We start from the raw sequence: 25,809 nt of genomic DNA, 5'->3' as shown, positions 1-25,809 counted from the left end.
TAGCTTTGATAAACATGACACTACAAACATGTGAGGTTGACAGGAAGAGATTCTTTATCACTAAAATGTTATTCACAAACTCCAATACAGATCAGTTCACAAATCAATCAGTATAAAGCAGAGGAAGTTCCTTGTGATAGGCTGCCTACTATCTCTGATGTACCTAATGTTGAATGAATGAATGAATGAATGAATGAATGAATGAATGAATGAATGAATGAACGAACGAACGAACGAACGAACAAACGAACGAACGAACGAATGAATGAATAAATGAATGAACAAACGGGTCAGCCCATACACTTGAAATGGGTCTGCATTTAATCTGCTTACAAAATATTGTCTACAGAATGACACATGACTCACCATGAGACCCGGAGGCCCTCTAACACCGATAGTGCCTTTGGCTCCCTTGTAATAATGAGAAGTTATTAATAAACATTTAGAGAAAAACATGCAACTGTTTTTTTAACAATAGGTTTTATAATTTCTCATTTATTTACTTCCATAATGACAATAAACTGATATGCTATTACAGAATAAACACAATCTACACTACAATCTATCTGAAGGAACATTTATCATAATATTACCCGGCGACCTGGGAGCCCGGAAATTCCCCTGTCACCTGGTTCCCCTGGGATAGTGTCTCCCTGGTGATAGCAGATAAAACTTTTCAGGAATGTTTATGTTTATGTCTGTTTGTGGGGTATTTCAACCAAACCTGTTCATGTTGAGCATCAACATAACATGCAATTACTTACCTTTTCACCTTTAACCCCGGAGAGGCCAGGAGGACCCTGTAAAAAGACCAGAAAGTTCTCAGGTCATTCCAGCCCTTCACTTTTCACTCTATAAATTAAAATCCAGAGTAAATGTTTTGAAATACACAGTAAATGCAGCAGTGGTACCTGCTGTCCAAGAGGACCAATTGCACCTGGAGTGCCAGGTGACCCATTCTTTCCTCGTCTCCCTCTTTCACCCTGTAAAAACATAAAAAATGCATTCATTAGTTCATTTTTCGCTTTCAAATAGCAAAATGTGATTAAATCAACATAGTTATAACAATAAGGAAATTATTTAACATATAGAATGGGTTGACCATTACCTTTCTACCAGGCTCTCCAGGGTCACCTGGCTGACCTCTTTGACCTGATGACCCAGGGATGCCAGGATTGCCACGGATACCCTGAATGCCCTGTGCTCCAGTCGGTCCTGGTTCGCCAGGCTCGCCCTAAGCACATAACACAACATCAACAACAAGTCATCTATTATTAGCTGTGTTTGGGTTTATGTTGGTATTCTCTCCTGTATGTCAACCATTAAACAGCCCAACTGGGAATGACAGTTAATTTCACAGTATTGATAAAGGACACACCTTTTGTCCTGGTGGACCGGCCTGACCAATTGGCCCACGGTAACCAGTTCCAGGTTCTCCCTGAAACAGAACACATAAACAAATCATAGGAGGCTAAAGCATTATGGGATAAACAGTTATTGACACCAGGCTGAAAATGAGTGTACCTTCTGGCCTTTTTCTCCAATCTCCCCCTGCGCAAATTCACAAATGATCAGCTACTCGCAACCACAATTTTTACAGGGCAAATAACAAAGAGCTCAGAAGTTCTCCATCAGCTCTACAATATTAACAAAGACTAATTAATTCCATTTCAGGCTCGCAGGAGTAAAAATAAAGCTCTGGGGGCATCAAAGCAGGCGGAAGGGGACTACTGAAATTCCACCCACCAGGTTTGATTGACAGTAATCATTTCAACATTGTGAATGAGGAGGCGGGGATGTCATGTGTGTGGGTGGGGTGCAGACCAATCAGGAAGCAGGGATGATTATCTAACAGACTTTGGTTTGGGAACACACAGAGCTTATTCAGTAATAATAGCCGACGAGAACATTGCTCAAATAACATTACTTATCAGGATGGGACTGTCATGCTTATTATTAAGAACAGATCGTTCTGACTTAGAATGAAAAAGCTTGCCTGACCTTAGGGCCTGGTTTTCCATTTTCACCTGGAGGTCCCTGTTTAAGCGTGGAAAAACGCACATACACCATATTACAGTAAATAAATTAGGGTCCAAAAGTCTGAGTCTGTCCTAAAAATGTGGGATTTAAAATCTAAATTTGGAAATAACCATGGAATATATAATATAATATAATATAATATAATATAATATAATATAATATAATATAATATAATATAATATAATATAATATAATATAATGTTTATTTATACACTGTAAGTAAAAAATTTCAAGTGACCGATAACATCAACATTTTTCAATTAGTCTGACGTATTATTTCTCATTGAGCCAATGTTAACAGACTATTGCAACAAGAATTTCACTTGGGCCAATTGAAAAATTTTGATGTTATCGGTCACTTGAAATTTTTGATTTGAGAGGGTTAGACATTTTTTACAGTGTATATTTACAAACATACATTTTATAATTATATAATGTTTTCCATTGGCTCAAAGGTAATATATATTTTATTCTTTATTACATATATGTTGTGGATATGTGGAATATTTGTATTTTTGTTGAAAACTGTAATTTTAAAGCACATTCTTACCTTCAGATAATCACAGTGGGAAATATGGGGCCCCATGTCTTCCTCTCCGTTAGTCTCTCCCATCCTCTCTCTCTCCATCTTTTCTCTTTGTCTCTCCCATTCCATTCTTTGTCTCTGTAACTGTCTCTCTCTCTCCTCATTTTCCTCTTGCTCCATTTCTGTCTCCCTCTCTAGCTCCGTCTCCCTCTCTAGCTCTCTCTCCCTCTCTAGCTCTCTCTCCCTTTCAAGTTCTTCTGCCCTTTCTCGTTCCAGCTCCATCCTTTCTTTTTCCATCTCCTGTCTTTCTCTCTCCCTCTCCAGCTCAAATTCTTCCTCTGTCTCCTCGCTGCCTGTGTCCTTATCACCATCACCTGAACTGTATTCTTTGGTCTCAGTCGCACCATCCTCTTCCTCCATGTCCCACTGTGCCTCAGTTTCCTCTTCAATCATTCTTTCCTTGTTCTTAAGATAGACTTCGTCTTCTCTCTCGCCCTCTTCTTCCCTCCCTCTTTCCTTGTACATCTCTGCAACAGGCTCAGTGTCTTTGTTTTCTTGCTTCTTTTTCTACAAAAGTGACAGAAAAATAAAGTGTGAGAGCTTTATATCATGCTATTAGATTCCCTTTTTCTTGCACTATAACAAGTAAATAATCAATAAAAAAGAATCAAACATTTATTTGATCACAGTATTTTTTTGTTTACTTACTATTCCAAAATGTTAACAACTTTCAGGAACATATAATGCATCTCAACAGTTTTCTATTAAAATACTAACAGTATTGTATGTGTCTAACAGATTAACTACAATAATTAATGTGGTTATAATTTTGACTTGTCTTGTGATGCCGAGATGAGTTTGTTCCTCTATTTAAATGATTTTTTTTTATTTCATTGATTCAATTTAAGAATCTTCTTAAAGTTTAATAACAAATATAAGGAAAACTCCTTGCATGGCATTTCTGAGTTCACTTTTCTTTTAGGTAGATTAAACTCACTCACATTCAGCTTCTTTTTGCCTCCTGCTCCTGAGGTGGAACGCTAAAAGAAGATGAGATAGCACAATTTTACTTTCTTCCCTCCATTTCCCTCCATTACATCATGCAATCACATTTGCAGCTCTCCATAATGAGCTTATCAAATCAGAAGCACATCACCTTATATCCTTGTCTGTAACGGTTTTGTCCTCCTGGCGTTCCAGGCATGTATGCCTACAGATGACACACTTGATTTGTGTTGCATTAAGATGGTTATTCTATGTACAAATTGAAATTCTCCTAACGAAACATTAGCCGGACTGTTATGAACAAGTTGTTTTACCATGTACTCAGGCGAGGGGGCGCTCCTCTTCACTTTAGATCTTGCCCCTTCCAGACCACTATTGTGGGACAAGTACCCCTGTTTACACCCAAACAGTCTTATAAACATCTTTCTCTTACTCATGTACATTTACTCCACTACTTTACTATATTTACTTACTAAATCAATTGTTTTAAACGCTACATGTGTATTTAGGCACCATAACATTATAATGTACTGTACACTTTCAGAACAAATATACAATTTATGCATTAATAAGTACACTTTATGTAGTAATATGTACCTTTAAGGTACTAATATGTACCCTTTAGGTGTAAATAAGGTACAAAGGTGTAGCTTTCGAAAGGGTGTCAACCCACTGACAGCTTTTGTACCCGAGTGTATGAAAAAATGTATATGCACTTTGAAATTACATTTAACAGTGTTATTAAATTAATAATGTTTTAAAAGATTAACTTAGATGACGGCAAAGGAAATCTAAAATTAAAAATAGGGGAAATGAGCATGCACAATGACATAAATTAAATAAAACCTATAATATCGGCCTATAACTGATATGGTACCAAAACATAGTGAACCTCTTTATTTAAAATTTTTGTGAAGCAAACATTTTTCATGATTGTGAAAAGAATTAAAGACACACATAACACACAATAAAGACTCAGAAACAGGTTAAGACTGGTTTAGGAAGAACACATTTACTGACAGACATGCACAAACAGATTAAATACAAAAAGAAAAGCAATATGTCTTTGAATTTCACCAGTGAAAACAGGTAGCACATCATGTTACCGCAAATGAAAAAAGTAAATATGCAAACAAACAAAATACAATCCTCTTTCAGTCTTATCAATAAATAAGGAACTGATGAACAAATCGATGTTGCATGAGCTGACAGGGCAAATGATTTGAAACTCTAAGCAAGTTATTAAAACAACTTTAAGACAGCGTTTTGTGTTGTCATGTTTATATGAAATATATGAATGATTTAGCTTGTGTTTGTTCAGTAAAGATGTTTATATTGGGCTGGTATCTCTTCAGAGAGTGCTGGTGGTTCTTCTCAATCTATCAAAGCCACTGCAGCGTACTGAACGCTAGACGCGGTGGAGGCGGCATGGATGAATGACATCATCATTGTGCGACGGGACAGGAGGCTCTCCCAAAGTAATGCCGGCCAGTGAGATCCTCCCCCTCTTTTACCCTTCACAGTTTCTACACACTTGAATGTCTCTCTTACAGATTTTAGGGGCGCTCCTGTGTTAAGAAAATAAATATATTAAAGAAAACCTGTAGCTAATCTGTAAAAGCGACTATGAAGCGTGTTTAATGTTTCATTCTGCAAGTAAACAAACCAGAGGAATCATGCTTGTATGTCAGTGGGTTACTTCATGATATTTCATTATATAATTTTTTATGTTCTTGAAACTTACAATTTATACTTATACATTGAAGTTGACTGTTTAAAATGCATATGAACTTGCGCAAAATATTGTTTGCACTGGTGAAATTCATTGATTTTCTCATGCAAAAAAATAAAGAGGCATGCTAATTAAAAGTGCATGCTAAACTCAAATTGATTCATCAGTTGCAATAAGCTAAAGTGTTCAACAAACATGCTAAAGGAAAGATTCCCAAAGCTGTAGTTAGTTCATGCTTCAAACAAAAGTCACATGCAAGACTGAGCTGTGGAATAAAACAGAGCAAAAAGGAAAAAACAGAAGGAGGACAGAAAGCAAAATCACAGACAAACTTTTACCTCCTCTGCAGTTTGTGTTGTATTCATCACTGATAATAATGTGGTTTCAGGTGGCTTCTGTGAAACACAAAAAAATAAGTTAATGTGTATATCATATACATTAAGCTGCTGAAAGGCGAACAAGTACCTGCTCTGTTACTCTTGATGAAAGCAGGGGACTCGCTGGCGTCGTGTGAGCCGTCTGAAACAAATTGAGAGGACATTTTTCTATCAATCACACTTGTTGCAAGCCATACTGTGCAAAGGGGATAAATTATATAAAGTAAATTACAGTAAATTACAGTAAATTAAAATGATCCTAAAAAAGTGTCTATTTAAAATATGGATTCACTACTGTTCAAAATGTATTCCAGTTTCCATAAATATTAACCAGCGCAACTGTTTTCAACATTGATAATAATAAGAAATGTTTCTTGAGCAGCAAATCAGCATATTAGAATGATTTCTGAAGGATCATGTGACACAACTGTAGTAATGATGCTGAAAATTCAGCTTTGCTGTCAAATCAATTATATTTAAAATATATTAAAATACATCAGTTATTTTAATATTTCACAATATTGCAATTTTCTGTATTTTATTTGCATCAAATAAATGCAGCCTCGGTGAGCATTAGAGACTTCTTTCAGAAACATAATAAATCTTTTGAAAGGTAGTGTATGCTCTTACCAGTCTGTTCTCCTCTGGAGACTGTGTAATCCGAGAAGATGTTTCTGTCTCACCCTGTGTGAATTATTATTTTTTTACTTATATTTTTATTTAGAACCACAGCATTACATACAATACAGTATGGCATTGGGTTTTAACATGTTAGTCCATTATGTTTACATAATATTGACAATTCTTCAAAAGTTAATTATATCGTACACATTATACCCTGTGTGAATTTTGAACATTTTTGGAACATCATAAAATGCCCTGCTCCTATGCAACCATTCACATTTTAAGGTTAAGCAGAGACTCTTACCTCATTTTCTTGTGTGTATAAAGCTGTTGTTGCTGAGAATTTTAGCTGAGGAAAAAACAGGTTCCAGCAGAAAAAAACTTTAGCTCAATGCATATCATACAACCATATAGTATTGAGGAAAAAGGATTGCACTGTAACATGCATTCATCTAAATTGTGACTGTGTCCGCAATAGTGCTTTCAGTTGTACATTTATGAGTATATTGTGATTTGATTTGGTTTGGTTTTGATAACGCTCACCTCCTCCCCTCCGTCCTCCTCCTCTCGAGAGGGAAAAGGCTCTTTTGTGGGCAGCTCGTCCTGACATGATACACACAAAACATTTAAAAATCAATGTGAAAAGTTAATGAAAAATGCCTACAGTGAGACATAAACTGAAAGCTGAGAGATTATGAGAATAATTAATCAACATTAATTAGAAATTATGTGATTACGATTTCTTATTTAGGCTGGGGAGTGGGAGTAATATATTAAAGTCTTTTAAATTGCGAAGTGAACGGTGTGATTGGACTCTCCAGAGGGTGTGGGTAAGGGAGAAATGAGGTAAACTTATAGTGTAGGCTGATATGTCAGGTCCCATTGAGCTAATTATGCATGTGTGAATACTAACAGACACATTATAGATCAAATCTGATGTACTGTGTGATATATTCTGAGTTTATGAATCACATTAGTGTATTTGCCTTCATCAAGGTATCTTACATTAGATTTCACATCATGCTGTATGATCATGTGATCAAACATTTGTCCGTTTAACCCTATAAAGTCTGCTTTATAGACTTACCTCGTATTCAAGACTGTATTCCTCATCGTCATATGATGCTTCCTGAACCTCCTCTTCCATGCTGTCTTGGTCTTCCTGTAATTTAACATAGTAAGAGAAATTATTTCTGCCTTCTAATGATGAATATACAACATGATCAGCTAAATGATTTTGTTTTGATGCTAATGAACAAACTAACAAACTGAGAAAGAATAGATTAGTAATACATTTACATATTAGGAGGTTAGATTTACACATTACAGGCTAAACTAAACAACAATACTGGTAATCATGCTTTATGGAGAATTGAAGTCATTATAAACCACCCAAAAATTCTAATTCCATTAAAGCCAAACAGGTTTGTAAAGACATGAGGGTGAGAATTTTCCTTTTTGGGTGAATTATTCTTTTAGTTAAAATAGCAATGACTGTGATTAGTGAAATTTATGGCATATTTGTTAGATTTTTAATGCATTATGATTATGGGCAAACCACAGGTGTATTTAATGTTCGATTTAAGTGTATGTTTAAACATTTATTTAGGTGTTTATGCTTTTTGAATGAAATATTTAGGCATATTTAGACAAGTCTATAATATCTCTAGTATATCAGAACATTTAAGTAATCACAAAAATAAAGTTCAACGTAAGGCTATTATTTAGCACTGTTAAGCTCCTTCAGATGTGAATGATGTGTGCATGTCAGGTTAGATGCGATGATGAATCATTTACCAAACGTTTCCTTTGCCGTTTTTGCCGTCCTTTATTTCCTTTGCCCTGGTTGAGAGTTTAGCAGTTGAGAAGCGTCATAATTCATGAGAGGGTTTCAAATAACAATCATCAGAAATATTTAGAGACACTTAGGAGGTTAGCAGCCATCATTTATTATTCTATTTAATTGTAATGTTTAGTTCTAGTTATATCTGGTTAGGCTTTTACTATTACTGCACAGATAATTTTTTTTTTACCAGTATTAAGATATTTGTCTGTTTAACCCTATAAAGCTTACTGTATCATATTTGATACACAAATATGAGCCATGAAAGCCTGAGGTATCAAATACGATACTCAACCAAAAACACAAATACAACCAAAAAAATACTTTTTGTTTAGATTTTCTCTAATTATTTCTAATTAATTATTATTATTATTATAATTCGATTTTGTCTAATTATTTCACATGTCAGGCATTACATGGTTAATAGCCAAAACATGTTTATGGCTAATTTGACTTTTTTTATTAAGTGATGTCCTGTCAATTTACAGTAAGTACAACACAGAACTGTGACTGAAACTCATTTATAACACACTGAGATCACTTTACCTTCCCCCTCTCTCTGCCTTTCTTCTTGTCTCCAGATGATTTTTTCCCTGTGTCCTCATGGCTGTGGAAAACTGTCTCCATACTTACCTCTACCTTCCCAGAACTCAGCTGTCAAAAAAAGAAGAAGATTGATTTAATGATCGTAGCCATTCAATGGTATTATGTTAAAGTGAATCCAAATCCAAATCCAATCATTTTAACATTCTAAATACAGCAAATTTAAATTGAATTGATGAGCTCTGATTGATTTAAAATGTATAAATGCTTAAGTGCCGAGGTGTATGTTTGACATTATCCTTTAGATGGAGTGCATTTTGTCTATTAACAACAATAAGTCAAGTCAAGTCAAGTCAAGTCAAGTTTATTTGTATAGCGCTTTTCACAATACAGATTGTATCAAAGCAGCTTCACAGTATTAAATTAAAATAATACAACAAAGTTTGTTTCAAGAGGAATTTATTGATTGATAAAATTAAATTAAATATCCCCAAAATATTCCCAACTGAGCAAGCCAAAGGCAACAGTGGCAAGGAACCGAAAAACTCCATCAAGTGACCTAATGGTGTCCTAAAACTCCATCAGGTGACCTAATGGAGAAAAAAATAAACCTTGGGAGAACCCAGGCTCAGTCGGGGGCCAATTCTCCTCTGGCATTTATGAGCTAGAGGCCGGATTGTAGTTTGAACTGTAGGATTATATGAATGCCTGGCTGAAGAGATGCGACTTTAATCTAGTTTTAAACTGGGAGAGCGAGTCTGAGCAACGAACAGTATCAGTAAGACTATTCCAGAGTTTTGGAGCCAAATGTGAAAATGCTCTCCCTCCTTTGGTGGTTCTGGATATCCTAGGTATGACCAAAAGCCTTGAATTTAGTGATCTTAAAGAGCGCGATGGATTATAGGGCGATAGAAGATCTGTTAAATAGACTGGAGCTAAGCCGTTTAGGGCTTTATAACTCAGTAGCAATACCTTATAATTAATACGGAGCTTTATAGGTAACCAATGCAGTGATGATAAAATCGGTGTTATATGATCATATTTTCTTGATCTCGTAAGAACTCTAGCGGCGGCATTTTGGACTAACTGTAGCTTGTTTATTGAGGATGCAGGACAACCAGCTAATAAAGCATTACAGTAATCCACAGTAATCCAATAACAACACACTCTAATGAGCTTCAGTACAATAAACCACCTTTAATATCACTACTGTACTGAACATACCCTCTCAGAGGAAGTGTTGGTTTGGAGAAATTTCAAAGGTGTTACATCACTGAAGTTGGTTTTCAAGAGTTTCTTTTCTTCGACATCTACCAGCTTGTCCTTTGTTTTACTGAGGTCAGTCTTTTTGTGAATAGTAGAGACGATCCAAAGGGTGGGATCCACCTCTGTTTCAGCCACAGGCTCCTTAAAAGACAACACAAGCCACATTAAAAACAACAGCAAAAGTTCTGCTTTCATTAAATGTTTAAATGATTAAATTATCTTGAACTCAATCAGCACATGAGGCATTATGATATTGATATGACTCCTTGAAAAAGCAACATTACATCAGATCAAATCAATCAAGTACAGGCCTACATCTGAAAAAAACTAAGTGTTGATGTTAGGTTAGAAATGGATTATGAATAACAGTGCTGTAAATACTGACAGAGGAACAAATGTTTTCTTACAGGACTGGGTTCAGGTGTCTGCCCCTCTTCAAGGTCAGACTCTTCCTCAATCAAATCCGTATCAGGTAATATCTCTTGTGGGTGACTGTACTTTACTGAGCTCTGTGGATTAGAGTGAGCTCTCATGATTCAATAAGCTTAATATAGCCATAACATTATTGCTGATGGTAGGTATGATGGTAAATCTGACTAGAAGTCACAGTGTTTGTATTATTGCTATAGTAATTCATTTTCCTGAGATGTTTTGTATGTTTAGGAGGCTACTCACGGTGTATTCGGTGATGACGTTGGAGTCAGGCTCCTGTCTGTCTCCTTTCACTCTTCTGTTGGTGCTGATCTCATGAAGAAGCTCCTCCATTCCATCCTGAAGCAGCCTGTCAATCAAGGCCTTCAGCAGCGAGAGCTGGGAAGTGTGTTTTTATTTATTGCAAATGCGGTACTGTTTTATTGTAGTGTTATGCAAGTCAAAATTGTTAGAATTCATAGAAATACATAATGCATTAGATGACAATATAATGGTTAATAATGTAGGAGTGACTTTTATAAACCCGTAAAAAGCTTAAAATCCTTTCTGGCCTATTCACATTTGTTAATGAGTAACTTGATTTTCAAAACAAAAAAGTCATTTAAATTATTGATATGTTATGGATGTAATGAATGCAACCTTCACTCAGAGTATTGCAGTTATCATATTCATAATGTTTTACAATTATTTATATTTTGTTTATAAAACATGTTTTCAGTAGTAATATTAAATATTAAAGCAAAAGCTTAATATCAATATGAAATAGTAAATCTTATATTTTAATTTTAATATTAAAGCTTAATATTTGATCAAAACTGAAGTAAAGGTTATTATAGGGGCTTATTATATTAGATTTTGTTATTAGTTAGTAAAACACCTATATATAGCGTCATTCAGTTTTTAACATTTAGTATTTTGATATCAGTAAAAAAATGTGGCTACAAATATTTAAATATATAAAAACTATTTATTCGTATCTTTCCATATAGCATTACTTCCAGGCATCATGCCTAAAAAGAACCCTTATCCCCCAAATACTTTATTTAAAAATGTGTTTTTTAATTAGTAATGAAGTCCACTTGTGTAAGAAAATCTAAAAAAATCAGGCTTAAAAAATCCTGCAGGGTTAAAAGCAAGCTGTTTAAACACAGCACACTTACTTTAATACCATATGAATCAAACAAGCCTTCAATGTCCTGAAATAGAACAAAACAATATGCTTACACCTCCAAAGATCAGTTTTTGCAATGAAGTAAATTATGCATAGACATTGAGAAGACCTTCATTTCAACAGCTCTCCCAGGTGGGCCAGCATCACCCTGTTAAATAATACAGTGCCCACTATCATTCCTTCTGCAACATAGACATGAAAGGATAACTTCAATGCAATCAATGAGATGTAGAAGGTTTGGTACCTGCTCTCCTTTAAAACCCATCTCTCCTTTCTCTCCCTGCCAACCAAAAGAGAAAAATTAGATATCGCCTCAGAATCTTTTAATTTCTTCAAGGATTTTTGGCAATTTATACTTTACCTTCATCCCAGGAGGACCCTACACACAGAAACACACGTAAGGGCTAAAAAAGTACCTCAAACTCATGATTTTTTAAAACATAAAAGCCTCACAGTCTTTGCATCAAAATGTCTCAATGGTCTGCAGTCACATGTTCTGATATATGTGTTGATTATTTGGTAATACATCTCGTATTCACAAGGCTATCAATGTGAGACACTCACCGCCGCACCAGGGGGACCCATTGGTATGGGAAATGCTTTTTTTATGTCCTCAATCGACAAACCCTGTAAAAAAAAAATAAAAAAAATAATATAATTTAGCAAGAGTAATGGCTGCAAATACAATGTTGTCTAAGCTTATAAACAAAACAAACTTTTACCTCTTGGAGAACAAAGGGAGGACCTGGCAAGCCTGGAGATCCTTGCTCTCCTTTTTGACCTTCATTTCCCTAAAGCAGTTAAAATGTCAAAAATACATAACATATAATAGATATTAAACAAACCATTTAATTATACCACAGTTTGCTTAAAACGGTTGAATTTGGATATCTTACATTTGCACCAGGTTCACCTTTTTCACCCTATGCATTAAAATAAAAAATGATGTTAGCCAAATGCATTTAAACTTAAATAGGGTTTAATGGGATAATGGAACAGTTCATATCAGTCTGTTCTCCCACCTTTGTTCCTTCATCTCCCTTTGAACCTTGTTCTCCCTGGGGGGAAAAAATGGTTTAGTTTTATTAAAGAAAAAAAGTTTTTAACAAAAGCATTTAGAGCTACAACAATATATAAACCGTACATCTTTTCCGGCTACTCCACGTTTCCCATCAACACCAGGTTTGCCCTGAAAGAGGAGAGAACAGAACATACGAAAAGAAAGGAAAATAGTTTTATTATAGAGATATTATGGTTTATGTCTGCTGTAAATGTTACTACTATATACTCACAGGAGTTCCAGGTAAACCAGGCATACCAGTAATCCCAGCACGCCCATCTCCTTTCTCTCCTTTCTGTTTAATAAAAAAAAAATTGTTTTAAGGTTGTCCCCAAAATATAAAAAATTTCAGGTTTTACTGAATCCTTTTGGGGAGATTTGGATCACACACGCACACACACAAACACACACACACACACACACACACACATGCACGGACGCACGCACACACAGAACAGCATTAACTATAATTATTATAATAATCTGTTCTTCAAGAACAAAAGACAACCTTTAGGAAAGTGCGCATACGTGACAGATTGGACTATTTTAGCTCAATTCTCCATTTTCATTCAGCAAAATGACACGTTAAAAGGATCCTATACAGACTCATTAGCAGACATTGTGTATTTTGATGCACTTTAATACTGTATACCTGTCGCACACCCTGCAATTCAGTTAATGTCACTGAAATGTAAAATATGAATCACATGTTAAATGATCACAACATCATTGTTATTAGGCCTACTCACTGGTCCTGGGTCCCCTTTTTGTCCTGGTTCACCCTGCACATACACAACCACATGGTTACTTATAAGTGAAAATAATTACAACAGTACATATGAATGAGAATAATTAGCCGTCACCAAGTAGTCGAACCTTAGATCCAGGCCTTCCTGATAGACCATCCAGGCCATCTCTTCCTGTACTAGATCCAAACTAGAAGAGAAAGAAAATTGAGCTACATTAAATGATGTGTTTTTAAAGTCTCTCATCCTCCAATAATTAAAAGACATGCCATCTGAAAAACTGAAAAAATACAAAAAGTATGCAGAAATTAAGTTTATTTATGACTGTAGTGACTCACCAATGAATTCCCTGGAGGTCCTGGTTTGCCTTCAGGACCCTAAAACAGAATAAAAGCAAAATGTAACCAATATCATATTGTTTTTAATAATATATTCATAGGATGTGAAAACGTCACTTACAGGTGGTCCAGGACGTCCTAACTCCCCTTGGAGTCCTGGGAGTCCCGGCTCACCGGGTTCCCCCTTTAAAGACACCAAACACACACACTCACAATTGACTGAAGGTTCCTAGATTGTTGTTGTGTACATGTAAATTTGTATGAATTTCTAAATGTCTTACTTTACCTTAATTACCCTGGTGAGAATGGTGTTGTCTGATGTGGTAAACTAGGGAAAAAGAATTATGAGAAACTGAAGTCACTGACAATTTGTAAAAACTCTTATGATGCCAACAAAATTGAGGACCGTGACGTCGCCCGGTATGGCGCAGCCGGGGCCCCACCCTGGAGCCAGGCCCGGGGTTGGGGCTCGTATGCGAGCGCCTGGTGGTCGGGCCTCCCCCCATGGGGTCCGGCCGGGCTCAGCCCGAAGGAGCGACGTGGGGCCACCCTCCCGTGGACCCACCACCTGCAGGAGGGACCGTAAGGGGCCGGTGCAAAGTGGATCGGGCGGCAGTCGAAGGCGGGGGCCTAGACAACCCGATCCCTGGACGCGGAATCTAGCTCTAGGGACATGGAACGTCACCTCTCTGGCGGGGAAGGAGCCTGAGATTGTGCGTGAGGTTCAGAGATTCCGACTAGAGATAGTTGGGATCACCTCTACGCACAGCTTGGGCTCTGGAACCACACTCCTCGAGAGAGGATGGACTCTTCACCACTCTGGAGTTGCCCATGGTGAGAGGCGGCGGGCTGGTGTGGGTTTGCTTATAGCCCCCCAGCTCAGCCGCCATGTGTTGGAGTTCACCCCGGTGAACGAGAGGGTCGCTTCCCTGCGCCTTCGGGTCGGGGATAGGTCTCTCACTGTTGTTTGTGCCTACGGGCCAAACGGCAGTGCAGAGTACCCGGCCTTCTTGGAGTCTCTGGGAGGGGTGCTGGAAAGTGCTCCGACTGGGGACTCCGTCGTTCTACTGGGGGACTTCAACGCCCACGTGGGCAGCGACAGTGACACCTGGAGGGGCGTGATTGGGAGGAACGGCCCCCCTGATCTGAACCCGAGTGGTGTTCTGTTATTGGACTTCTGTGCTAGTTACAGCTTGTCCATAACAAACACCATGTTCAAGCATAAGGGTGTCCATCAGTGCACATGGCACCAGGACACCCTAGGCCGGAAGTCAATGATCGACTTTGTGGTTGTTTCATCTGACCTCCGGCCGTATGTCTTGGACACTCGGGTGAAGAGAGGGGCGGAGCTGTCAACTGATCACCACCTGGTGGTGAGTTGGATCCGATGGCGGGGGAAGAAGCTGGACAGACTCGGCAGACCCAAACGTACTGTGAGGGTCTGTTGGGAACGTTTGGCCGAATCCCCTGTCAGAGAGATCTTCAACTCCCACCTCCGACAGAGCTTCGACCAGATCCCGAGGGAGTCTGGAGATATTGAGTCCGAGTGGACCATGTTCTCCACCTCCATTGCCAACGCGGCCACTCGGAGCTGTGGCCGTAAGGTCTCCGGTGCCTGTCGAGGCGGCAATCCCCGAACCCGGTGGTGGACACCGGAAGTAAGGGATGCCGTCAAGCTGAAGAAGGAGTCCTATCGGTCCTGGCTGGCTTGTGGGACTCCTGAGGCAGCTGATGGGTACCGACGGGCCAAGCGGACTGCAGCCCGGGTGGTTGGGGAGGCAAAAACTCGGGCCTGGGAGGAGTTCGGTGAGGCCATGGAGAAGGACTATCGGTCGGCCTCGAAGAGATTCTGGCAAACCGTCCGGCGCCTCAGGAGGGGGAAGCAGTGCCCTACCAATGCTGTTTACAGTGGAGGTGGGCAGCTGTTGACCTCGACTGGGGATATCACCGGACGGTGGAAGGAATACTTCGAGGATCTCCTCAATCCCGCCGTCACGTCTCCCATTGAGGAAGCAGAGGCTGAGGACTTGGAGGCGGACTCGTCCATCACCCAAGCTGAAGTCACCGAGGTAGTCAAGAAACTCCTCGGTGGCAAGGCACCGGGGGTGGATGAGATCCGCCCTGAGTACCTCAAGTCTCTGGATGTTGTGGGGCTGTCTTGGCTGACACGCCTCTGCAGCATCGCGTGGCGGTCGGGGACAGTGCCTTTGGACTGGCAGACCGGGGTGGTGGTCCCTCTTTTTAAGAAGGGGGACCGGAGGGTGTGCTCCAACTATAGGGGGATCACACTTCTCAGCCTCCCCGGGAAAGTCTATTCCAGGGTACTGGAGAGGAGAATCCGGCCGATAGTAGAACCTCGGATTCAGGAGGAACAGTGTGGTTTTCGTCCTGGTCGTGGAACACTGGACCAGCTCTATACCCTCTACAGGGTGCTGGAGGGTTCATGGGAGTTTGCCCAACCAATCCACATGTGCTTTGTAGATTTGGAGAAGGCATTCGACTGTGTCCCTCGCGGCATCTTGTGGAGGGTGCTCTGGGAGTATGGGGTTCGGGGCCCTTTGCTAAGGGCTACCCGGTCCCTGTACGACCGGAGCAGGAGCTTGGTTCGCATTGCCGGCAATAAGTCAGACTTGTTCCCGGTGCATGTTGGACTCCGGCAGGGCTGCCCTTTGTCGCCGGTTCTGTTCATAACTTTTATGGACAGAATTTCTAGGCGCAGCCAGGGGCCGGAGGGGGTCAGGTTTGGGGACCACACAATTTCATCTCTGCTCTTTGCGGATGATGTTGTCGTGTTGGCCCCATCAGACCAGGACCTTCAGCATGCACTGGGACGGTTTGCAGCCGAGTGTGAAGCGGCTGGGATGAGAATCAGCACCTCCAAATCCGAGGCCATGGTTCTCAGTCGGAAAAGGGTGGTTTGCCCGCTTCAGGTTGGTGGAGAGTTCCTGCCTCAAGTGGAGGAGTTCAAGTATCTTGGGGTCTTGTTCACGAGTGAGGGAAGGATGGAACGGGAGATTGACAGACGGATCGGTGCAGCTTCTGCAGTAATGCGGTCGCTGTACCGGTCTGTCGTGGTGAAGAAAGAGCTGAGCCGTAAGGCGAAGCTCTCGATTTACCGGTCAATCTACGTTCCTACTCTCACCTATGGTCATGAGCTGTGGGTTATGACCGAAAGGACAAGATCCCGGATACAGGCGGCCGAAATGAGCTTTCTCCGCAGGGTGGCTGGGCGATCCCTTAGAGATAGGGTGAGAAGCTCAGTCACTCGGGAGGAGCTCAGAGTAGAGCCGCTGCTCCTCCACATCGAGAGGGGCCAGCTGAGGTGGCTCGGGCATCTTTTCCGGATGCCTCCTGGACGCCTTCCCGGGAAGGTGTTCCGGGCATGTCCCACCGGGAAGAGACCCCGGGGAAGACCTAGGACACGCTGGAGGGACTATGTCTCCCGGCTGGCCTGGGAACGCCTCGGGGTCCCCCCGGAAGAGCTGGAGGAAGTGTCTAGGGAGAGGGAAGTCTGGGCATCCCTGCTTAGACTGCTGCCCCCGCGACCCGGCCCCGGATAAGCGGAAGAAGATGGATGGATGGATGGATGGATGAAGTCACTGACAATTTGTATTAACCGAGATAACCATGAAATGGCCAATCAAATAAATGACAAAAAAGTGACCTAACAGCTAAAGCAGTGCTTCTAAAGACAAAACAAAAAGAGCAATACTATCTTGACAGCTTTTGACAAGTGTAACAAACATATATTTTAAATCAACCAACCGAAAACAACATGATGACATTAATATTCATTTATGTTAAATAGCTTGATTATAATACCCAGTAAGGACAGTAAAACTCACTTGAGTATCTCCCGGTGGTCCCGGCAGCCCCTGCAGAGAATACAATATTAATATGGAGACTCCTGCTCTTTAATTTATCACCGGAGAGCCCCAGCATGACAAGAAAAACTGAGATTCTGTTATGCGAGCACAGAGCATGACCAGCCAATGAAATATTGAATTCCTCTTGAACAAGTATACACAATAAAGTTATTCTTGTGCTTTTTAATAGCACGTACCGGCTCGCCTCTCTCTCCTTTGTGTCCTTCCGGACCCTGAAAAATATGGACATTCATAGTATTGACTATTCTGTGCTAGTATGGTTCATAATTCAGTGGCACTCTGAAAGCGCTTCACAAGAGCATTTGTTCAATGATTGAATACAAATGTAATGCAAAATAAAAGAAGCTGCTTACTGGTAACCCTAATTTTCCAGGCTCGCCTTTTCCCCCGGGGTCACCGGGTCGTCCTGGAAGACCGAGAGGGCCCTGACATTGGAGATGAGGAGAAGTGTGAGTGGTAGGCTTAATGTTTTGAGCAACTAATGTTATATACAGAGAGAGCAGAAAATAAAGATTTTAATGGGGAGGGTGAAATTATAACAAACAGGCCAATACAGAATATCTGATTTGAACAAAGAGACATATTAGATCAAGAATGTATGAGAAAAAATTTGATTTCGGGGTTTAGAAAAGACAATACCTTGACACCTCTCTCTCCGGGCTCTCCTGGTGAACCAGACTCTCCCTGTGACAAAAAGTGAATAAATATAACAAAACATATAACAAAAAACAGTAAATAAACATCTGTAAAGACACAAACAGCTTAATAAACATGCAAAAAGGCTAATGTGTGATTACATTTTAGGGGACATAAAATATCAATAGCTCAGAATAAAAACAATAGAAGTCAGTGGAAAGTCTCCACCATAGTAGAAAAACATGATAGTGTGTGAAAGTGTTCTCTGTGCTGCTTGTTGTGTAGTCTCACCCTTGATCCCACCTCCCCTTTCGGTCCTGGCACACCCTGAAATCCATGAAAGCAGAAAATGTAATTAAATACGAATGAACGAAGCATTAATTAAAAAGCGAACAATAGGGATTTTATGACAAAATAACCCTTCAGAATCTCTAATATCCTTAACGCAATGATGCAAAGCGCACGTACACACGTGTTCGCAAATACACACTCATACTTCTTGTGTGAGTCACTCTGGGCTCTCGATTTACTTACATCTTTACCTCTTAGTCCTGGAGAACCAGGGTTGCCTGCACCCACCTCCCCTTTCTCTCCTTTGGACCCATCATTGCCCTGGACACAACCAAAGGAAGTGTTCATGTGATTGATCTGTTTCATGAAATATTTGACGCCTTCTCTTTGCCGATGATTCACAATCACTTTTGTACTCTGACAGAATTTCACAGGTATTAAAATCAAGAGCATATAACAAACTTACTTTTGGCCCTGGTTTCCCTGATAATCCAACATTACCCTGTGGATAAAAAAAGAAGTGAGAGAGAACAGTCTAAATATTGTTTGATAGTTTTTTTTAATTATCTTTTGTGTCTTCTAAAACATATCTGTCAATATATATATATATGTTTTAGAAGACACAAAATATGTGATTGATGTGGGAGAAAAACAAGCCATGTTGACAAAGATTAAATGTTATATTCATACAAGACACTGAGAATATGAAAATAAAGTTTCCTTATAGTGGATGTTAATAAATCATGTGACTTCCTGTGGGCTGATGATGTCATTATCTACACTACCGTTCAAAAGTTTGGTGTCGGTAAGATTGTTCTTTCTGAAAGATTATTTACTAATACAAAAGTATTAGTAAATAATGCAAAAGGCTAATGTGTGATCATTAAATTGATCATTAAATTGACATAAATATTACAAAAGAGGTCAATAAAAAAAAATGCTATTCTTTTGAACTTTATATTCATCAAAGAATCCTGAAAAAAAATATTAAGCAGCACAATTTTTTCAATAATAATGAAGAAATAATAATATATTAAAATAAATGTTTCTTGTGCAACAAATCAGCATATTATAATAATTTCTGAAGGATCATGTGACACTGAAGACTGGAGTAATGATGCTGAAACATCACAGGAATATATTACACTTGAAAATTTGAAATTAAAATAGAAAACTGCTATTTTGAGCTGTAATATTTCACAATATGACTATTCTTATTGTGTTTTTTTTGTGTATGCTTTTTTTGTGCTTTTTTATTCAGCCATGGTGGGCATAAGAGACTTCTTTCAAAAACAGTATTAAAAAAATCTTATCGACCCCAAATGTTAGTATATATAACTGGGGTTAATTTCATATATTACAATTTCCTTCTGAAGATCTGACAGGTTAAAAGGTTGTTGTTGAATAAAATCTAAAGGAATAAAATATTTATAAGGAAGTAAACACTTTTCTAAAAGCTCTCTAAGTCTCATAAACACTCACTCTTTCTCCACTCTCTCCCTTGGGACCAGGCTGACCGGGGATTCCAAATCCAGGATTGCCCTTTAAACACCCAGAAGACAATAAATCAGTACATTCAGATTGGTAGCTAATCAATAAATGCATTTAATTGTTCTTTCACATCCAAAACAACAAACCAACACCTACCTTTTCACCTTTATCACCCTGGTCTCCTTTTATTCCTTGAGGTCCTAGTGGCCCAACTTGTCCGACATCCCCCTTTATATCCAGTTCAGGGAGAAAACAATAACCTAGCTTAAATCTCTCTACTATTGACCATTTCAAACAACATGTAACCAAACCAACAAACATCACCGACTGGCCAATATGGGTTATCACCTAAAAACCTTTAATTAAATGCGCGAATCACAGATTTTACCCCTGGAGTGTTTGGCGACTTGCATCAAAACTTTGTCGTTTATAAACGACTTTGCTTTTTTGCTTTGTTTGTTCATTGACACCCAGACCTGGAGGAGCTCTTGGATTCACATCGATGCTCACAACACTAATTAACCGTGTTTAAGTTTCCCAAGCGCTGGATGCACTGCTTGTTTTCATCAATGGAGATGAAGGGAACCCAAAGGGAAATAAACCTCTGACTTGAGTCATAAGCTCAAAAAACAAAACAATAAAACAACAACAAGAAGATAGCATCTGTTTGTGGGACCCAAAGATGACCAGGTTTGGTGTAGACAATTGTTCACATTTTTATATATTTATATATATATGAAACTGATTTTTGATTATCTTACCCTGGCACCCTTTTTCCCTGGAGGACCAAGTATCTGTGAAATGTGAGGGGAAATATTAGCAATAGTGTATTTTTAGGTAAAAACTCAATGTGTTAGATGAGACACTAAGCCAAGACATCATTTCTACCCCTTTGGCTGGGTCACCAGGAGCGCCTCGCTGCCCCTGTGAATCAAGCACAGAAATATAAATGAAATACTACATTGCTGTATATTTGATTAAATTGTAGGGTGTAAGTAAAACTGTTATTTAGAAGGGGATGTCCACATAGTTTGGGCAGTGTAATGTAGAAGTATTACATTTGATTAAATGAAGAAAAGAGTTTAAGTTCACCTCATCACCCTTTCGTCCAGCAGCTCCAGGGAAGCCCTAAAGTTTAAAAAAGAGAAAGTAAGCTTTCCCTCTAATCATTGCAAGAATTATGAAATTAGTATTCAGCAAATATGAATGACCTCAGGTACTTTGAGATGAGTATTGGTTCTCTGTGAGCTGCGGTAGAGCTCCAAACCAAACGTTTTATCATGCCGCACTGTTTCTGAGAGAACCGAGCGATAATGAGGAGTCAAATTGTTAGAAATGTTTCCTTGATCTCCTCTCTGAAGGCTTGGGTTTAATAATGACTGCGTAAGTTCAATTTGAAAGTAACTGAAAGTCTGAATTGCCAGAGATGGACACACAGTGACAAGGTTGCATGTGAAGGATATAATAATATAGTAGTTCGTAATGTTTCGCACATGTAATTCTCTCATTATTAGGTGGAAACTCCATCCAGGTGTTTCCTTTTTTAATCAGGTCGATAATATGGATCTGGAGCTTTGACGTGGATTTTGGAGTCCATCATAGGCTAGAGAGCAGAGAGGAGGCGCTTTTCCTATTTCTTAATCGACTCCTTTAATTTCCCCAGAGATCTACAGCTCATTCTTGCTTTTAATAGAACTTCAACAGCACCATACAGAGTGGAAAAGTTTGAAGAGCGAACAAACAAATAAGGATTGAACTTTTTTAACAAAGCTTTTTTTTAAACGTTCAAGAGCAGGGAAGTGATTTAAATCCATTAACTGGTTCATCACACATCTGACCTTTTCCTGCAGTTGCCATTTATATTTTTCAGGGATGTGAAGAGGTAAAATTGACGAACTTACTGCAATTCCTGGAGGCCCGATTGGCCCGATTTCCCCACGTTGACCCTGTCAAATAAATGCAGTTGTTGATTACATTGAAGGATTTAACATTTGTAGTTTATGTAGTTGAAAACAAAAGTCAGGTGTCAAAAAATGAATCTAAAATCAGAAGGTTATTGCAAAATACACATGAGAGGGTGGTCAGGTCTTATGACCAGCTGACTATACATTATGGAAAACTTATAAAATGAATGTTTACCAAATAAACAAATCAATTGGAATGACATTGATTTGAGATGAAAATATCCAAAATTGTAATACAAGAGATTGTAAACTATCATACAGTAGTAGATTGTCAAGGTTGCCAAACAGTAAAGTATTTGACCAAAGAATGACAGAACTGGCCAATCAAAATCCAGAGAATTTCAGAGAGCATATTTTAATGGACAATATATGCTCTCATTATGATGTTTAGTGCATTTAAAGTTCACATTCTATTATTTTGAACATGTTGAAAATGTGTGTAGGATTAAATTAAATACAGAGCAGCATTGGCACTAGACAAAAGGACTGACATGACTTGATAGATTTTTTGATGGTGGAAAAAGCTAATCGATTATGTGCCTGAGAAAATTCATACCTTGTCTCCTTGATCTCCTTTAAGACCCTTTTTCCCCTAAAAACACAACACCTCCGTCATTATGAAGCACTTAACATTTATTAAACGAGATTGCATCTAAGGCTGACATCTGTTAAAAGATTCATGCTGATTTACTGTAGAAGACAGATATGATTTAACAGCATGAATTGGCAGATAAAACACTTTGATGGTGAAATGGTTGTGTATAGTCTGACAAACCCGAGGGCCTGCGATTCCCTGGACTCCTTGGATTCCTACATCGCCCTTTGGATGAATATGGAAACTACAAATTACACACTGCAAGAGACAATCATCTGTCACTCTCCATTGATTTTACATCTGACATGCTTACCTTTGGGCCTTGTAGTCCTGTGTTACCCTGAAAAATAATTACCGTTAATTACTCTAAAGATTTGTTGACAGCAGAACATATTAAGTTAAAAAAATAATGTGGTTTGTGTATATCAGAAATATGTACCTTCTCTCCAGCTGGCCCAGGAGGACCTTGGACACCTTGAATTCCGATACCTTCCTCTCCCTTTATGATTAACACAAAAGAAATTCAATCAAACAACCAGCTGCACTAATTTTAGCTTCGTACAGTTCTGACAGAGAGGAAGGGCAATTTTTTACAGCACTCCGAACAATGAGACTTCCAAAACGATAGTAGGCAGATGAGCAGAGAGATTTAATTTATGCATTTCAACTATCCTGTGCAAGCTGTAGGAAGCCATTGCTTAAAATAGCTTTTACATCACTGTTGAAAAGACAAAATGACACGTGAAGCTGTTTTAGATATTTTTACCCCTTATTCTCACCCACCTTCTCCCCTTTCTGACCAGGAAGTCCTGGAAGTCCATCCACTCCTACTGGCCCTGGTAAACCCGCAAGACCCTAGACAAACACATCCACAAGTTCAAATTAAATTACTTGTTTCATTATTTCAATCAACCTATTAAATGGTTTACTTATAGACCTAGTTCTTGCATATTAATATAGGAGAAAGTATTTTAAAATCTAATAATAATAAAACACACTGTAGCTTTAAGAGAGTAACTCTTAAAGCATGCACTAACATTATTCCCATGTTCCCCTTTTTCTCCTTTGGCACCTGGCTTTCCACGTGGACCCTAGAGAGTGTGAGAAGCATTATAATCACACATTGTATTTTGCATGTATATTTTATGGTAAAATGTTGCTTGTGCAGTGGATGTCTTACTTTAGGACCAGATTCTCCAGTCTCGCCCTAAAAGGAAGTAAAAAAAAAAAGAAAGAAAAAAAAGAAACTCATTTCGAGCCATTTTATATGCTTAATAAGGTCATTACCACTCATATTGCATGTAACCTTGTGTATAGCCTTAAGTTAACTTAACTTAAAAACCCACACTAAACACAACTAACATGAGATTATAATATAGACTATAATATTATTATATATACTGTATTCAGGTCAGGGTTAGGTGTTAGGGTTTGGGTAAGTAGAAAAAGTTGACATGTTGCTGCAAAGTTACTTAGTCAGTGGAATGTCTGTTGGGGAAGCATCAAAATAAATTGTTAGCGGATAATGGACAGTCTATTCATATTGAGAGTTAGCTGACATGTAGTGCAAAGTTATAGTTAGCAGAATGTCTAAAGTAGACTATCGAAATAAAGTGTTACCGATTATAATATAGACTACTTCATGTGTGCATCCTCATAATATTTCATACTAACCTTAACAGAGAGTCCAGGAGACCCCGGAGGCCCAGGCTGAGCAGGGAGTCCCGGAGGACCTGATACCCCAGGGACCCCTGGAGCACCAGGGGGGCCCTTTTAATCAAGAGAGAGGTAAGATGAAAACCTCCAAAAAATCAATTTCATTTTATGCAAACTAGTTTAACACAGCTATTTTTAGTATGATACCATCACTTACCGAAGATCCAGGTTCTCCTTTACGCCCTGGAATAACCTCCATACCTCCCATCACATAGCCTGGCTCACCCTACACGATAAGATAAAGTTAACTTAGGTAAACTTGATTTAAATAGGCCTTATTTATTTGTTAACAAATAAATAAAATAAAATAAAATAAAATAAAATAAAATAAAATAAAATAAAATAAAATAAAATAAAATAAAATAAAATAAAATAAAATAAAATAAAATAAAATAAAATAAAATAAAATAAAATAAAATAAAATAAAATAAAATAAACATATGAAATGCTTATCAATGTCTTAACTTACTCTCTCTCCTCTCTGCCCTTTAGGTCCGGTATTACCAAGAGGCCCCTAAGATTGTGGAAAAAAGAGTGATCGCACAGACACAATCGCTGTCACAATCACACAGAGAATAATCAACTTGTCTAAAACATGAGGCATGTAATAAAAAAAGGGTGAAACTTTAAGAGAAAATAGGGGCAAATACTCTAAACTGACTAGTCATAATCATTCCTCATTACTCACTCTGTGAATCACTCTAACATAATTGCACCTTTCCCAATTCTCCTACTAAGATATACATATAAAGGACATTGCGTAGATGCTTTAAATGAGTGAACTAACCACAATTTCCAGAATATACCGATTTAAATACCACCACCTACACTGTTTTAATGCTGTGAGATGTAATGAGACACTCACCATGTCACCAGGAACTCCAGGTGATCCCTAAATCAGATTATGAGATTGTACATATTTAATCAACAAAATCTTCTCAATAAGTTACATTCATTGCATATTTTGCAGTACTACACTGATGCTTGAATTTTAATTCATCCATTACCCTTTGTCCAGGAGAACCAGGGGGTCCGGTTCTACCTGGTCGTCCTGGTAACCCTGGGATGCCATCCGTTCCGGGAAGACCCTGATAAATGGGTGTGGATTGGGAATAACACAGATAAAAATAACGAACAAACAAAACAAAACATACACAAATACAGAAATGGTTTGATGCTGCTCAAATATAACATCAGAACATCTTCAGTGCATTTATTGCTTTGAAATCAAATATAGAGCAATATAAAATCCACGCATTCACTCGGATACATATCACAAAAATAAATAAGGAAACATCTACAACAATGCTGATCTTATTAGCAAGACCTGTCACATTTCATTTGTTATACAAAAGAGTCGCTTTGATATGACAAGCACTTTCATGTGTCGCCTTCTCAAAGAGATAACAGGAAGAGAAAAAAAAAGAAAAGTATGAATAGCACCCCGCATGGAGAAAGATCTGTGATATTATTAATTAGATTTAATCCTTTAATCTACTAAAACAACAACCGAGCCACAAAAACAA

General features: G+C 38.6%; 1 protein-coding gene across 1 annotated transcript in view; it reads right to left on the bottom strand.

The window, feature by feature from the left end:
• Positions 1-25,809, bottom strand: part of col7a1l (collagen type VII alpha 1-like) — a 69,087-nt gene that overhangs the window by 10,248 nt on the left and 33,030 nt on the right. Inside the window, exons 30-92 of the mRNA XM_082166888.1 lie at positions 25,291-25,371; positions 25,149-25,175; positions 24,753-24,797; positions 24,441-24,509; positions 24,242-24,337; positions 23,748-23,774; positions 23,605-23,658; positions 23,351-23,422; positions 23,007-23,066; positions 22,881-22,907; positions 22,748-22,792; positions 22,529-22,564; positions 21,910-21,954; positions 21,101-21,136; positions 20,897-20,932; positions 20,770-20,802; positions 20,165-20,236; positions 20,000-20,059; positions 18,984-19,019; positions 18,761-18,838; positions 18,518-18,553; positions 18,230-18,274; positions 17,944-18,015; positions 17,767-17,802; positions 17,549-17,578; positions 13,990-14,031; positions 13,825-13,887; positions 13,704-13,742; positions 13,496-13,555; positions 13,369-13,401; positions 12,852-12,914; positions 12,704-12,748; positions 12,582-12,617; positions 12,456-12,482; positions 12,282-12,350; positions 12,124-12,186; positions 11,921-11,938; positions 11,804-11,839; positions 11,669-11,707; positions 11,549-11,584; positions 10,632-10,766; positions 10,364-10,465; positions 9,915-10,097; positions 8,694-8,801; positions 8,102-8,146; positions 7,392-7,466; positions 6,848-6,907; positions 6,609-6,653; positions 6,311-6,364; positions 5,769-5,822; positions 5,642-5,698; positions 3,886-3,963; positions 3,723-3,776; positions 3,568-3,606; positions 2,591-3,133; positions 2,002-2,037; positions 1,525-1,551; positions 1,379-1,438; positions 1,109-1,234; positions 912-983; positions 765-800; positions 594-653; positions 367-411 (exon numbers count right to left, since the gene is read on the bottom strand). Coding sequence (XP_082023014.1) covers positions 367-411; positions 594-653; positions 765-800; positions 912-983; positions 1,109-1,234; positions 1,379-1,438; positions 1,525-1,551; positions 2,002-2,037; positions 2,591-3,133; positions 3,568-3,606; positions 3,723-3,776; positions 3,886-3,963; positions 5,642-5,698; positions 5,769-5,822; positions 6,311-6,364; positions 6,609-6,653; positions 6,848-6,907; positions 7,392-7,466; positions 8,102-8,146; positions 8,694-8,801; positions 9,915-10,097; positions 10,364-10,465; positions 10,632-10,766; positions 11,549-11,584; positions 11,669-11,707; positions 11,804-11,839; positions 11,921-11,938; positions 12,124-12,186; positions 12,282-12,350; positions 12,456-12,482; positions 12,582-12,617; positions 12,704-12,748; positions 12,852-12,914; positions 13,369-13,401; positions 13,496-13,555; positions 13,704-13,742; positions 13,825-13,887; positions 13,990-14,031; positions 17,549-17,578; positions 17,767-17,802; positions 17,944-18,015; positions 18,230-18,274; positions 18,518-18,553; positions 18,761-18,838; positions 18,984-19,019; positions 20,000-20,059; positions 20,165-20,236; positions 20,770-20,802; positions 20,897-20,932; positions 21,101-21,136; positions 21,910-21,954; positions 22,529-22,564; positions 22,748-22,792; positions 22,881-22,907; positions 23,007-23,066; positions 23,351-23,422; positions 23,605-23,658; positions 23,748-23,774; positions 24,242-24,337; positions 24,441-24,509; positions 24,753-24,797; positions 25,149-25,175; positions 25,291-25,371 — 4,017 coding nt within the window. The remainder of the gene's footprint in view (positions 1-366; positions 412-593; positions 654-764; positions 801-911; positions 984-1,108; positions 1,235-1,378; positions 1,439-1,524; positions 1,552-2,001; positions 2,038-2,590; positions 3,134-3,567; positions 3,607-3,722; positions 3,777-3,885; positions 3,964-5,641; positions 5,699-5,768; positions 5,823-6,310; positions 6,365-6,608; positions 6,654-6,847; positions 6,908-7,391; positions 7,467-8,101; positions 8,147-8,693; positions 8,802-9,914; positions 10,098-10,363; positions 10,466-10,631; positions 10,767-11,548; positions 11,585-11,668; positions 11,708-11,803; positions 11,840-11,920; positions 11,939-12,123; positions 12,187-12,281; positions 12,351-12,455; positions 12,483-12,581; positions 12,618-12,703; positions 12,749-12,851; positions 12,915-13,368; positions 13,402-13,495; positions 13,556-13,703; positions 13,743-13,824; positions 13,888-13,989; positions 14,032-17,548; positions 17,579-17,766; positions 17,803-17,943; positions 18,016-18,229; positions 18,275-18,517; positions 18,554-18,760; positions 18,839-18,983; positions 19,020-19,999; positions 20,060-20,164; positions 20,237-20,769; positions 20,803-20,896; positions 20,933-21,100; positions 21,137-21,909; positions 21,955-22,528; positions 22,565-22,747; positions 22,793-22,880; positions 22,908-23,006; positions 23,067-23,350; positions 23,423-23,604; positions 23,659-23,747; positions 23,775-24,241; positions 24,338-24,440; positions 24,510-24,752; positions 24,798-25,148; positions 25,176-25,290; positions 25,372-25,809) is intronic.

This window comes from Leuciscus leuciscus (genome assembly GCF_965113295.1).
Source record: "Leuciscus leuciscus genome assembly, chromosome: 4".
In the NCBI taxonomy this organism is placed as follows: Eukaryota; Metazoa; Chordata; class Actinopteri; order Cypriniformes; family Leuciscidae; genus Leuciscus; species Leuciscus leuciscus.
The sequence above is the reverse complement of the archived record's forward strand: the minus strand, read 5'-3'. Positions and strand labels throughout refer to the sequence as shown.